At 38.9% G+C, this 14,558-nt stretch overlaps 1 protein-coding gene across 8 annotated transcripts in view; it reads left to right on the forward strand.

Moving 5' to 3' along the window:
• The first annotated feature begins 913 nt into the window (after window positions 1-913).
• Window positions 914-14,558, forward strand: part of zc3h18 (zinc finger CCCH-type containing 18) — a 59,708-nt gene continuing 46,063 nt past the window's right edge. For 5 of the 8 annotated variants that reach the window (XM_026174856.1, XM_026174862.1, XM_026174861.1 and 2 more), the window contains exons 1-3: window positions 940-1,377; window positions 1,990-2,945; window positions 7,951-8,035. In XM_026174856.1, coding sequence (XP_026030641.1) covers window positions 2,031-2,945; window positions 7,951-8,035 — 1,000 coding nt within the window. In that variant the 5' untranslated portion in view covers window positions 940-1,377; window positions 1,990-2,030. The other 3 variants (XM_026174860.1, XM_026174858.1, XM_026174859.1) reach the window with 3 other exon arrangements.

Here is a 14,558-nt window from a genome sequence, read left to right on the forward strand (position 1 = left end):
GGATCTGTACCTCTCAAGAACCAGGAAACGGGCAGGGAAAATCATCACAGACCCCTCACACCCTGGACACAGACTTTTTGATCTGCTGCCCTCTGGCAGACGGTACAGAAGCCTGCAGACCAGGACCACCCGACACAGGAAGTTTCTTTCCCCTCGCCATCTCCCTTCTTAACAGTTGACCTGTCACACTGCTCCCACTGCCAGACTGCAGCTGCACCTTATGTACATTTTGTAGTATTCATTCCACCTCATTAATTTCTGTATTTTATGTATATAAGGTTAGATTAGTTATTTATAGTTGGTTTACAGAGCTTTGTGTATGTATGTGTAATGTGTATATATAGACACGTGTGTGTGTGTGTGTGTGTGTGTGTGTGTGTGTGTGTGTGTGTGTGTGTGTGTGTGTGTGTGTGTGTGATTTACATTGCTGTGTTTGAGAGCCACCATCTACCGGAACCAAATTCCCTGTATGTGTCTGCACATATACTTGGCCAATAAACACGATTCTGATTCTGATGATTACTTTGTTGTTCTTTAGTGAACTAAACAAAGGTTTAAAAAAGTCTTTGGATATGGAGAACTGAAATAAATGAAATTAGACGAGTTAACTCAAATAGTTAATTCAAAAAGAATTAGTGGTAAAACATTGTATCCATATTACAGTTATTGTCAACAGAGATGAGAGTTCACCAAGTGAATTGAAGAGAAAACATTAATCAAAAATAATACTTACATGGAACGACGTAACTGCTCCCCAAAAATGTCTTCCATTATTTCTAAGTAACTGGTTAAAAATCATGTATGTCTAACAACATTGTTAAAATATTACAGATATTCTCCTGTCAACGTTGGACCATACTGATCTCAGATCTGCCCTGATTAGCTTTCAGCGCGGTTCCAACCACACGGTTGTCGTATTTTGATGACGTTGAGGTAATGGCCGCTCTCGCTGTGCCGTGCAGGGTGTTTTATTTTCATCGCTACAGCGGCTAAAAATAAAACCGTCTAATATTTATTGCAGACTGTAAAAAGTTATATCCGCGAGAGAGTGCAGCTGAAAAGGTAGAGGCGTGGTCTTTATAGAGCTTCGTGTCGGCAAGGTGATTAAAAATGTGTTGTTAGCTCCTAGCTCAGTGTACTTGCTCTTTTAGCTTAGCTTCAGGGGAGGCTACATTGTTAACCGTAAGACGGCCAAGTGTACTGGTGCGAACGCTTCGTACTAAACCGGTAGTGTCCGCTTATTTGTACGGTTAAGCCAAGCGTTTATAATCGCTGAAGAAAACTATCCATAGGTTGGGGACACTTTACTCGTTATTAGCTTTGTCTTCGCACCGCCAAGTTATGGGCCTTGTTGCGAACTAGCGCGACCCAGCCATTGTAAGTGTTACCAGTGACATTATGCTACAGGGAAACCTGTAGTCTTTATAAACTTGAGCATGTTATCTAATTATGTATACACATGTAGTTGTACCATGGAGCTATATGGAGACTTATATACACCTAAAACTAAATGGTGGTTGTTAGTTAGCTTGTTATAGCTAACGTTTACTTTGCTGGTGAATTAGCAGCGCCGGAAACTAATTTCATATAAAACATATACTGCTGTGATCAACATATAGCTACGTCTTAATCTCAGGAACGGTGTTATCAAAGTTAATAGAAATCGGTTCTTTTCCGTTCTTTGTGTCAGCTATCACCAAATGAACAAAAACAAGTATTTAACGTTATGGTGTATGACAGTTATATGTTACTATAAAAGTTAACTGTACCATTTTTCTTTCAGTGGGTAGCGGAATTAACATATTTTTGTGGTGCATCATTTTAAATTTAATTTGTGATTATAGACATTTTATTGGTTAATTGTGACTGTTTTTGATTGACTGTTTTTAAATCGATTAACAAAAGGCACGTAGCATTACATTAAACAGTATTTAATTGCTATCAGATTACTGGTGACATACAGTTGTCTTTTCTTTCTTTTTTTGGCAGATTGCTTTTTTTGTTTTTGTTTTGCACCAGAGTGGATTCACATGGATACTCCTGAAAGCCCTACCCAGTCCCCTCAGTCTCCTGAGGAGGAGGAGAAGGGTCTTTCTGACAGTGAGTTGCTGGAGTCTCCTAATGAAGAGGAGGACAGGGTCATTTCAGACAGCGAGATCCTCAATGAAGAAGGGGACATAGAAATGCTGGAAAGCCATGGAAAACATGTGGAATTAGAGGAAGAGGAGGATGAGGTGGTGCCTGACTTTGTGTCGGAGCCAGAGGATGAGGAACCTTTTGGAGAAATGGGAGAGTTGGGACAGGATGATGAGAGCATTGTGCTTATGGAGGGGAATGAAGACAGTCCTCAGGTGGCGGAGGAGAGGGAAAGAAAGGAGGATGAGGAGAGAGTTGTTAGCACTCCATTATCCCCAGACTCTGAGCCAGAACATGTCAAGAGCCTTAGTGCTGGAAAAGATGGAGAAGACTGGAAGGAAGGCTATGATGACTACATAAAAGCTGCCTCTGCAGAATGTGAGGTAGCTGAAGTGGATGATCAAGAGGAGGATTACAAAAACAAAGCTGAAGAGGATGGAAGAATAAGAGATGAAGAGACAAGGAGAGCTGCTGCGCTAAGGGAAGTGAAGGATGACTCTGTGTCAGTTTCCCGGGAACTGGACGAACATGAGCTTGATTATGATGAGGAGGTCCCAGAGGAGCCTGGCATCCCTACACACGAGGAGGATGATGAGGAAGACACAAAAGTAGAGGGAGATGAAGATGAGGAGGAAAGCGAGGACAAAAGCAGTAAAAAGGAGAAAAAATCAATCCTTCCACCATCTCCTAAACACAGCGAATCCAGGAGGACAGATGGGTCGAAAGGGCCGGAGAGGATACGCCAGGAATCCTTCAGAGACAAGAAGAAGGATGAGGATGATGGAGAAATTGATGAAGGAGAGATTGATGTAAGTTATTGTAGTTCTATTGGTAGTAGTGCTGCCTGATTTGCTGAGTGCAGGTAAATTGTAAAAATCCCTTGTGTTTGAAAATAAGCCTTTAGTCAGGAAGCACTGCTACTGTGTTTTTGTTTTATTGATAAACCTTTAGAACAAATAGCCTTAAACATAAAGAGTGGTGTTAAATCTGAAGAGAAAAAAAAATCCAAGTGGACTGGACCTAATTTGGCTGGATGCTCTTTATGCTACTGCTGAGTGTGTTGAGTGTGTGTTACACTCTCATAATAGGGAAATAAGAATATGAAGCCTTGTAGGCTTAACATTTTCAGAACTCAAAGGTTTCTTCTTTCTTTTTGTGTTTGAAGTCCATATTCTTCTCACGAGTCACGTTTTAGCATGCGAGTAAACGGTCTGTGTGAAGAGCAAAAGAGGGAAAACCAAAAAACGTCCAAATAGAGTTAGTATTTGATTAATAGTTGACTTATACATTCTTGTAAAACCTGAATAGAGCTGTGGATGAGAAAGCACACAATACAAGTCCCTTTGCAATATAATACATATACTGATATTCGGCCCACCACTGATGCGTTAATGCAATTCTGTTTTGTTTTTTATTTATTTTTTTAAATCAAGTAGTTCTGGAAAGTTTTGCCGCTGTACACTATCACATTAGCTTTTTAATCAAATCAAAATGTGGTTGAAGTACAGATTTTCAATTTTAATTCAAGGGGTTTTACACAAGTATTTCATTGGGATTGGGTGATATAGCCTCATAATTACATCACAATATTTCAAGAATGTTTGTGATAACAATATTTACGATGCTAAGCAGAAATAATATTGTTATTGATACAATTTTTAAATTTAGTAGTGTTAGTATTTAGTAAGTATAAAATAACAGCTTAACAACTTGAGCTGTACAAAACAAAAGCATCTTGGGCCTTTAAAACCTCTGCACAGATACGGTCAAATAACTAAAACTAGAAATATGTTTTCAGTTTTTAATGTTTTATAGACTAGTGTGAAAAAGTATTTTTCCCCCTTTCTGACTCTCTTCCTGATTTCTATGTTTGTCACACTTAAACGTTTCAGATCATCAAACAAATGTAAATGTTACACACTGATAACACAAGTAAACACAAAATTAAATTTCTAAATGAAGGTGCGTGGGGGGGGGGGGGGTGAATAAGTTTTGCCAGGAAATATCTCTATGATCCCCAAGGCTTTTGGGAAGATACTGCTAATTCTGCTCTTGGAGGACAGTGTTTGGCCATGTGTTTATGACCTCAAGATGAAGCACAATTGTCTTTTGCATCAATACAATGATCTAAAACACACCAGCAAGTTCACCTTTGAATGGCTTAAGAGAAACAAAATGAAGACTATGGAACAGGCAATCAATGTCCTGAATTGAATCTTATTGAAATTCCTGTGGCATGACCTTTAAAAAGGTGGTTCCTGTTAAAAAATCCTCCAATTTGGCTGAATTACAACAATTCTGCAAAGATGAGTGGGTCAAAATTCCTCCACAGCCCTCCAAGATACTTATTCCCAATTATTGCAATGGATTTAGCAGCAATCACTTTTTCACACAGGGCCATGTAGGTTTGGAATTTTTCCCCCTTAATAATAAAAACCTTCATGTAGAAACCGAATTTCATGTTTACTTTTGTTATCTTTAGCTAATGTTTACATTTTTTGATAATCTGAACATTTAAGTGTGACTGACATATACAACAATAGGAAATCAGCAAGTGGGCAAAACACTTTTACACACCACAGTATAGGCAGCCATAACAACTTCTGGACAACCCATTTGCTCCACCATAGTCCTATGTGTATTTGTAGCCTGCTTCTGCCTTAAATGGTGGAAAAGGGTTTGCTTTCAACTTAAGTGTTTTGGTTTAGTTCTTTTTTTGCGGGGGTTTTGGGTTCTTGTTCTCTGACATGCCTAGGCATGTCTTGTTGTGCGCACTACAGAATGTAAACACAAGGGTTTTAAGGGTGTGAATTCTTAATTCGGTCATTTTAGAATTAGGTCATAGTAACTGGTAGGGCTGCTCAATTAATCGAATTTTAATCACGATTACGATCTGGGCTTTCAACGATCATTAAAAATGACTGAGCCAATTATTAGCCCCTCCCTCGTACTTTACTCTCGCGCTGCTCCGTGTGGCAAATCGAGCGCACCTCTCTGCATTTCGAACACGTGTCACAACAATTAAGAGCAGCGGTCTCCAACCTTTTTTGCGCCATGGACCGGTTTATGCCCGACAATATTTTCATGGACCGGCCTTTAAGGTGTCGTGGATACATACAACAAAATAAAACTAGTACCGGTACCGAAAAAAAAGAAGATTTATTCATAACACACGTGAAAAGACCCAGGAAAACCAAGTAAACGATAAAAACGATAACAAAATAACACTGAAAACCGATAAAAACCCTGAAAACTATACATTTCACACCTGAGCCTCAACTCTCGCGGCCCGGTACCAAACGACTCACGGACCGGTACCGGTCCGAGGCCCGGCTGTTGGGGACCGCTGATTAAGAGGACCCGAGGGAAGCTCGGAAAGCTAAGCAGAAGTTATCTGGAGAGGAGAGTGACTGCCGCTGGTTGAAAAGAGAGGTAAAAAAAAACCTTCAGTGGTGTGGAAACATTATGGGTCCGCAGAGTCAGACGTGGATCAAGTAGACATAGTGTGTAAACTTTGCTACGGTGTCGTAGCTGCACCACAGAGCAACACTGCGAAGTTTACTAAACATAGATGTTTACATTTTTCATTTTTTTTTTATATTGCAAACATTTGCACTGTTATCAGTATTTGCACACTATTTTATATTATTTTTTGACAATCTTTAAAGTCATTATTCAATACATTGTTATTGTTAAATAAATATTGTCAAATAATCGAGATCTCAATTTCAGTGAAAATAATCGTGATTATCATTTTGCCATAATCGAGCAGCCCTAGTAACTGGTACCAGGTACTACTAGGGCTACCAGTTACCAGTTTTTTGCTATTTACTCAGCCGGGGTTCCAAGCGATCTGAGCAAGTACTAAAATGTGACGTCATTAGATTGCATGCCACCTATTGGTTGGTCAGTAGCATCACTCAATGAGTCATGAGAGCTTCTCATTCACGAAAGTCAAAACCACTATTTTTGAAACCCGGCAACAAGGGAAATGGCTAAACAAAAACAACGTCATGTTCCCCGAGTCTGACAAAAAAACAAAAACAAAACACAGACCAAGCACCAAGTATATTGTTTTCTCAGCGTCCATCTTTGTTGTAGCATTCGTGTCGCATGTTAATTACGTCACAGGATGCTTGGCACTGTTGCTATGATGACGAGCATGCACAAAAGATAGTACTGAAATATAATGGAAAACCAGTTGAGTTGTTATGAGTTGATCTGAGTAGGTACTGATGGAAAATTGGCTTTGATGTTTCAAAAAAACAAGTTCTAACATTGTTTGGAGTGAGCCCTAGTACTGTCTCCAAATTGAAGGCAGCGTTTCATATAATGGGGATTGTCAGACATGTTGCCCAATGAGCATCCGAAGGACACATCATGAAGACATCAGGTGATTGCGCTCCTCGGCCTGTACGCCTGACCTGACAAGAAAAGAAAAAAAAAAATCAGTGTGTTGAAATGCAACTTGTCAGTGTACCTGATTCAGAACGTATTCTACAAACCCCAACGTTACAGCTAACAGGTGGATTTTCCTGTTTCATTTTAGCTAGCCAACAACGAGGAGGCACTTACTGCCTAAAAGACAGAGCGTAAAAGTGGACAGAATGTACTTGTGGGGGTTTTTTTAAACATAAAACTGATTGCTGCAGCAAAGAGAAGTGCAAAAGCGGCTACCATTAGACGGCTTTTTAGTCTTGGTGTCCTCTTTTTCCTGTCAACAGACTGGGCTAACAAGTCTGTTAGTACCAACCAGCCAAGTGATGTCATGTTCTGCCTCTAGTGGAGAGGCAGAATGGGCACTAAAAGTCTTTATCTTATAACTGCCTGGATCAGCAGAATGTCACACACTAGTGATTGTTAGGGCTGGGTATTTTCACTGATTTTTTTAACTGATTCAATTCTGATTCACAAGGCCCCGGTTCGATTCAATTCCGTTTTTGACTCAGTCAGAAATATTATAATTAGGATAATTTATCTTGGATATGTACTTTTGAAAGAACCCTCTAAACCTTGTAAATAAAATATATTTATTTCCAAATTAGGAAAACGGATCCTAAAGCAGTTACAGTCTTGGACTTATTATTTAATCCGTAAAGCCTCGGGGGTTTTTCTGAGGTTCCTGCTGGAAAATGACATGCCCAAAGTGAACGGACTATTTCTCTGCAATTACAAACTTGGTGTAAACCATCTAGGTATAAAAACAATGCTGACACTCGTGAGGCTTCATCAGAGGTGTAAGCATCACAGCAGATGCCTTTGTGTCAAAGTAACTGAGGCTAAAACCCAGAAAAATATAAAGGAGTTTTTACTGGCCTGATCTTTTATAGCACATAACCCTCTTGAAAATATGCTGCAAAATTCAGAGTTCGCAGTGACGAAACCTGCATTTTTGGATTCTGTGATGAGATGTTGGCTTTCAGCACCCGTGCCATCGAGTGAACAAGCCGTGTGTTTACATCTTTGTGTAGAATCTGTCTATCTGCTCTTTAATTTTTTCTATTTTATCTCTTTGGTGGTTGTTGAAATAGTTTTGTGAGCTTTTAGCTGAGATTCTGATATTTCTGGAAAAATACATTAATTTAAAAAAATGATTGCAGGATTTGATCGATATCGGATTATTCAAATTAAAATTGATTTGAATTAGGAAATCTTTTTTTTTTTAACCCATCCCCAATGATTGTTCCTCATTAGACATTTAAAATAATTTCTACTTTGCACTTGAAATACAAATAGCACACACTTCACAACAATAGTCTGGATACAGTGATGTGTTGTGAAGTGTCATGATTTGGCTTGTGTATGTGTATGCAGGATGATGATCTGGAGGAGGGGGAGGTCAAAGATCCTTCAGACAGGAAGATCCGACCACGTCCCATCTGCAGGTTTTTCATTAAAGGTAGGTGGTGAACAGCAGATGAAGTGTCGTAGTAAAGTATTTACCTTCATCCTTTTTACTTTTTCACATGGGGCATATACAGTGTTATACAGTGGTCCCCTGCTATAACGCAGTTCACCTTTTGCTGGTTTGCGGATTTTTTTTGGGTGCAATTTTGCATGCTTTTTAAAAATGTTTTTATAGCGCATTGTGTTCTGCGTCCTGATTGGCTGTAGACCATTGTCAATCAATCTTGTTTACATAAATCTTCGATCGCTAGCAGTGTGACTCTGAAGTGCTGTACTGTGTATGTTAGTAAGTTTTCTCCCCAACAAACACAACAATGTCGACAAAACATTTTGCATCGTCAAAGGCAACCGCAGGCGTCTTTGGTTTCATTCCATAATACTGGACTTATTTTTCTACGAAGGTTTGAACTTTGAGAGTGTTTAAACAAGAGAGAAAAGCGAGAAAATGTTCATGCCTGTCTGAGAAAACTGTATAAAGGGATATAGGGCAGGGATAGCTCAGTAGGTAAAGTGGTCACCCCATGATCGGAAGGTCGGCGGTTCGAATCCACCTAACGGCTACCCTGAGGTACCCCTGAGCAAGGTACCGTCCCTACACACTGCTCCCCGGGCGCCTGCTTAGTGGGCTGCCCACTGCTTCACTGAGTGAATGGGTCAAATGCAGAGAAAAACAAGTAATTTGCCCATGGGGATCAATAAAGTATCCATTATTATTATTATTATTATTATTATTATTATTATTATTATTATTAAAGTGTGTAGTGAGGGGTTTGATAGCCTTAAAACATCTATAATAATTGTAAAAAATAAAGTTGGCTACTTCACAGATTTCACCTATCGCGGCTTATTTTTAGAATGTAAGTCCCACGATAAACGAGGGACCACTGTATTTGATAGCTTTTTTTTCCTCTAATAAATAATGTTTTAATAATTAAATTTTTTCTATTTACTTGGATTGTATTTATTTGGAATAATTTTCTAATATCAAAATTTGTTTGATCGGAAACATTTCTGTGTGAAGAATATGCAAAGAAAAAAAAATCTAAGAAATTTCAAAAGGGCAAATATTTTTTCAAGGCACTGTATATAGCCACTGTGACTCAAAGCACGTTGAGGCTAACGCTAGGCTAAATTGGCTTCTTTCAAAATGTTAGAGAGCCCACCCACCACTTTAATCAGACTCTATGACTGAGTACTTTAGTAGCAGTGGAAAGGAAAAACTCTGTTTTAACAAGAAGAAACCACTGAAAAACCAGGCTCAGGGAGGTGCAGCCATCTGCCGCGATAGGTTGGGGGTGACGGGAGGAAGATGAGACTAAAGACATGCTGTGGAAAAAAGTGAAAATACAGAGTCTAAACACGTTATGTGAAAAGGGGTGAGAAAAGGAGAAAAGCTCAATGCATCATGGGAAGCCCCCAGCAGCAGCAGCATAACTAAAGGTGGATTCAGGGTCATCTGATCCAGCCCTACCTGTATGATTTGTGCAATACTCAGAGACATGGCCAAGGTAAGAAAGGCTGAAAGACGACCACCACTGAACAAGACACACAAGCTGAAACGTCAAGACTGGGCCAAGAAATATCTCAAGACTGGTTTTTCTAAGGTTTTATGGACTGATGAAATGAGAGTGAGTCTTGATGGGCCAGATGGATGGGCCCGTGGCTGGATTGGTAAAGGGCAGAGAGCTCCAGTCCGACTCAGACGCCAGCAAGGTGGAGGTGGAGTACTGGTTTGGGCTGGTATCATCAAAGATGAGCTTGTGGGGCCTTTTCGGGTTGAGGATGAAGTCAAGCTCAACTCCCAGTCCTACTGCCAGTTTCTGGAAGACACCTTCTTCAAGCAGTGGTACAGGAAGAAGTCTGCATCCTTCAAGAAAAACATGATTTTCATGCAGGACAATGCTCCATCACACGCGTCCAAGTACTCCACAGCGTGGCTGGCAAGAAAGGGTATAAAAGAAGAAAAACTAATGACATGGCCACCTTGTTCACCTGATCTGAACCCCATTGAGAACCTGTGGTCCATCATCAAATGTGAGATTTACAAGGAGGGAAAACAGTACACCTCTCTGAACAGTGTCTGGGAGGCTGTGGTTGCTGCTGCACGCAATGTTGATGGTGAACAGATCAAAACACTGACAGAATCCATGGATGGCAGGCTTTTGAGTGTCCTTGCAAAGAAAGGTGGCTATATTGGTCGCTGATTTGTTTTTGTTTTGTTTTTGAATGTCAGAAATTTATATTTGTGAATGTGGAGATGTTATATTGGTTTCACTGGTAAAAATAAATAATTGAAATGGGTATATATTTGTTTTTTGTTAAGTTGCCTAATAATTATGCACAGTAATAGTCACCTGCACACACAGATATCCCCCTAAAATAGCTAAAACTAAAAACAAACTAAAAACTACTTCCAAAAACATTCAGCTTTGATATTAATGAGTTTCTTGGGTTCATTGAGAACATGGTTGTTGTTCAATAATAACATTATTCCTCAAAAATACAACTTGCCTAATAATTCTGCACTCCCTGTAAGTATTTCTTTGTCACTCACCTTTTTCATTTGTGATGTGTTTATACACTGATCATTATCATAATCTCTGACTCTCTTCCATAGTGTTTTTTTTTTTTTTTTTTTTTTTTAAATCTTCCTCCCATCAACCCCAGCCAGTTGCATTGTAGTTCTGTCTGATGTTTCTTCCTATTAAAAGGGAGTTTTTTTCTTTCCCACTGTTGCCAACTGCTCGCTCATAAGGGGCCATTTGTTGCGGTTTTCTCTATATTATTGTAAAGTCCTTTACCTTACGATATAATGAACCTTGAGTCAACTGTTTTTGTGATTTGACACTTTATAAATAGAATTGAACAGTAGCCCATACATACCCGTACCATAAGGCTGCGTCCACCGTGATAAGGTAATGTGGTATGGGCTCTTTCTCTTCTTCCTCATACTTTTCTTTCCCCATTAGAGATGTTCCTGGAGACTAATTTCTTAGTTGACTAAATGAGGAAAAATATTTGGACTAACTAGACTAAATAGTCTCTTGTTGTATACCTTGTTGGCATGTATTTTAAAAAAGTATTTTAATTAGAACCTAGCTTATCAGTGTGCTTTAATTGAACACAACTTACATAATGTCTGAACAGTTTTCTTCATCCATGTAATGATCAGTTATATCAAATGATAAAGCATTTATCATTGGTCCAAATCCAGGCCTCAAAGGCCAGTGTCCTCCAGGTTTTAGACATCACCCTGGATCAACACACCTCACTCAAATGATTATTACCATTACAATGATTCAGTCATTACCAGGCCTATGGAAAACGTCAAGACATGTTGAGGAGGTAATTTAGCCATTTAAATCAGCTTCGTTGGATCAAGGACACATCTAAAACCTGCAGGACACTGGCCCTCGAGGCCTGGAGTTGGACACCCCTGGTATAGATTATTCAACATTTGTCCTGATTTTTGGTGTACCGTATTTTTTGGACCATATGTGCACTGGATTATATATAAGATAAGATAAGACTTTATTGATCCCACAACGGGGAAATTTTTGCGTCACCTCACCTCATATGGTGCACTGTCGATGAACGCGTCTGTTTTCATACATAAGGCGCACAGGATTATAAGGTGCATTAAGCGAAACAAAACAGTCAGATAATTAAAAATTTACTCAACTGATTCTTCTTGCTTCCTCCACTTCCTTACCATTCATTCATTAATGTTGAATTCTCTCGCAGCTGCTCTATTCTCATGTTGTTTCAGTATATTAATTACTAACTTCACATTGTGGATGGATTATCTCAGTTGTTCTCCTGACTGAAGTTTGGTACGTTTACAGCATCCTGCCATGCGATTGAATTTGTCCCTAACAATAAGGAAACCTGATGTTAACTTTTATGGAGTGGAAAAAAGTTAGTCTATGTGTTTATGTTATGCTAACATAGATGTGTGGCTATCCATCACATAGCAAATCATTATGTACTAGCTAGTCCATCTCCAGTAACCCTACAAACATCACTGCTGTTTAGTTTTCTGTCTTCGTTTATGTTGGAAGTGACAGCAGAGCCGTGCGTTTTAATTTTTTCAGAAATCTCTCAGTCAGAACATGCTATATCATGTTTAGGTGGAAACTAGTGCACTGACTTCCTGCTAACTTCTAACTCTGTTAAATTTAATAAATTCTGTTTTCATGGATGCCCGGATGTTAAACTTAATTGTTACACATAGTAAAGCAGCAACCCGATCATTTTATTAAAGATGAAAGAATTTAGACAGTTTTTAAGTCTCAGTGATGCAGCAGTGTTCGTTTGACTTTGGGACCTGAAGCGGACAGAGTTTTGGATCCAGATTACTCCGCGAGACTCCTGATCAATCAAGTGGTGCGGCTTCGTAGCTTACCAAAGTCGTAATAAAACATTTTCTTGACAGATTTTTGAGCGCCGTGTACCATATAAAATCTGTTTGAGGTCAGTAAGCACAACCAGAATTCATACATAAGGCGCACTGTCGATTTTTGAGAAAAGGAGAAAGGATTTTAAGTGCGCCTTATAGTGCGGAAAATACGGTACACGGATTCACTCAGTGACTGTTCCTATTTAATGACCTGTGAAAAACCTTCATATGTAGGTATTTGGGGTGCAACGATACACAAAATTCACGGTTCGGTTCGGTTCGATACTTTTTCAATACAAAAAAAAATGTTCATGCCTTTTTAATTTGTCATTTATTAAAATTATAAATATATATTTTAACTCAAAAGTACAGTTTTTAAATTCAATGTTGCTGAAACAACAAAGTAATAAAAATTAAATATCTGATCGAGAAATCACTCATCTTTGGAAAAGAGAGTTTATTACAGAGAAATGTCTCTTTCCAAAATAAAAGCAATACTATACGCTTCGTCTGGGCTATATTCTCAGCAGCATATTAAACATATCAGGTCCCCATAAGGAGAATCATGTGCTAACGACTGTCTAAATGACTCGGGTAAAGTTTGTAGCATGCATGCTTGTTGTTTTTGTCTGCTTCCACTTGTCTTTGCACTAGGGTGATGTCAGAGTAAATGTGCAGCCATATTCGTTGTGTTCCCACTAGTGCTTTCAGCGTTAATCTCGTTGAAATTACGTTAACGCCACAACACGGCAAATCTCCGTTAACGAGTTACCGCGGATCGCCCCGTGCGTGGGGCTGGATAGCCAACACGTTAGCGAGCAAACTGCGCTAACGCACTAGTTCCCATCAATGTAATTGAGCATTTTATCCATGACGCGCTTACCATCAGGGTCATACGTCACATGAAAACCAAAATAGTTCCAAACGCCACATCTGAATGAGGGTGGGGGAGGTTCAATTTGCCATGTTGCAACGAGCTTAACTTCTGTCTCGCTAGCTTGCCCTGCGCTCAGTGAATCTGCACTCGACTGCTCCGCCTAGGCTGCACTGTCGAGCGCAGATCCACTGAGCGCTCAACACAGACAGCATCGTCAGAAGGAAAGTTGATAAAATAAATAAAAAATTTTGTATTGTTCGATGCGTACACATGCGTACCGAACCGAAAGCACTGTATCGAACGGTTCAATATCGATACGACTAACGTTGCACCCCTAGTAGCTATGGTCAAGATGTACATTTTGTAATTCTTTCTCTGAGCAATGCCATATCCTATTTCTAAAAAATAATACTATACTACTACTATACTATACTATACTTTTTTTTTTTTTTTTTTTTTACTTAAGTAAAAGTGAAAAAGTTCAGTTAAATCTACTCAAAGTAAGAAAGTAAAATGGTTATTTGGAGGACATTTACACTAACTATTTTTCTGCTAAGCTATCTCTACTTTGTGCTATATTGATGTAACAATGAAATATTATTAGCTTCTCAAAAACTGCTATTTGCTATTGCCGACATTGTAAAGGGTGACTCTGCCGCAACTCATCATAATTTCTTTTGTGAGTTGAAAGAAATTTTCTTAGTGCTTACTGCTGCTCTGATGTTCATTGTTCTTTGTGGATTTATACAACTGAATTCATCATGTGAAAATATTTCATGAGCTTTCTTAAGATCACGTGTTTTTCCAGCACTAAACTAAAAAAAAACCCATCTCTTTACCAGGGTGAGAAGTTATTTCACACACTTTCTCTCCATAAATACAGCAACTGTACCTTTTAGCTAGCAGACTTGCTGAAGCTGCGTGACCACAAACGCCATTGCAACCCACTTTGACCCCTGATTATAGCTCTATAAATTATGTATAAACTATATCTTTTTGAATCTTTCATGTCATCGTGTGTGATATATCCTGGATTTTTTCCCCCAAGCTTTATTTTCATTTTTAAATTGGAAAACAAATAACAACAAACAAACAAAGCAAAAAAAACAAACTGAAAACTCACAACTTGTATCTATGCCTTTCAAGGATAACCTCAGACATCCGAAAACCAAACACAGAAAATACAAGCAGCATAGTAATAATAATAATAATAATAATAATAATAACAGCATAACAACA

This window comes from Astatotilapia calliptera, chromosome 7 (assembly GCF_900246225.1).
Source record: "Astatotilapia calliptera chromosome 7, fAstCal1.2, whole genome shotgun sequence".
Classification (NCBI taxonomy): Eukaryota; Metazoa; Chordata; class Actinopteri; order Cichliformes; family Cichlidae; genus Astatotilapia; species Astatotilapia calliptera.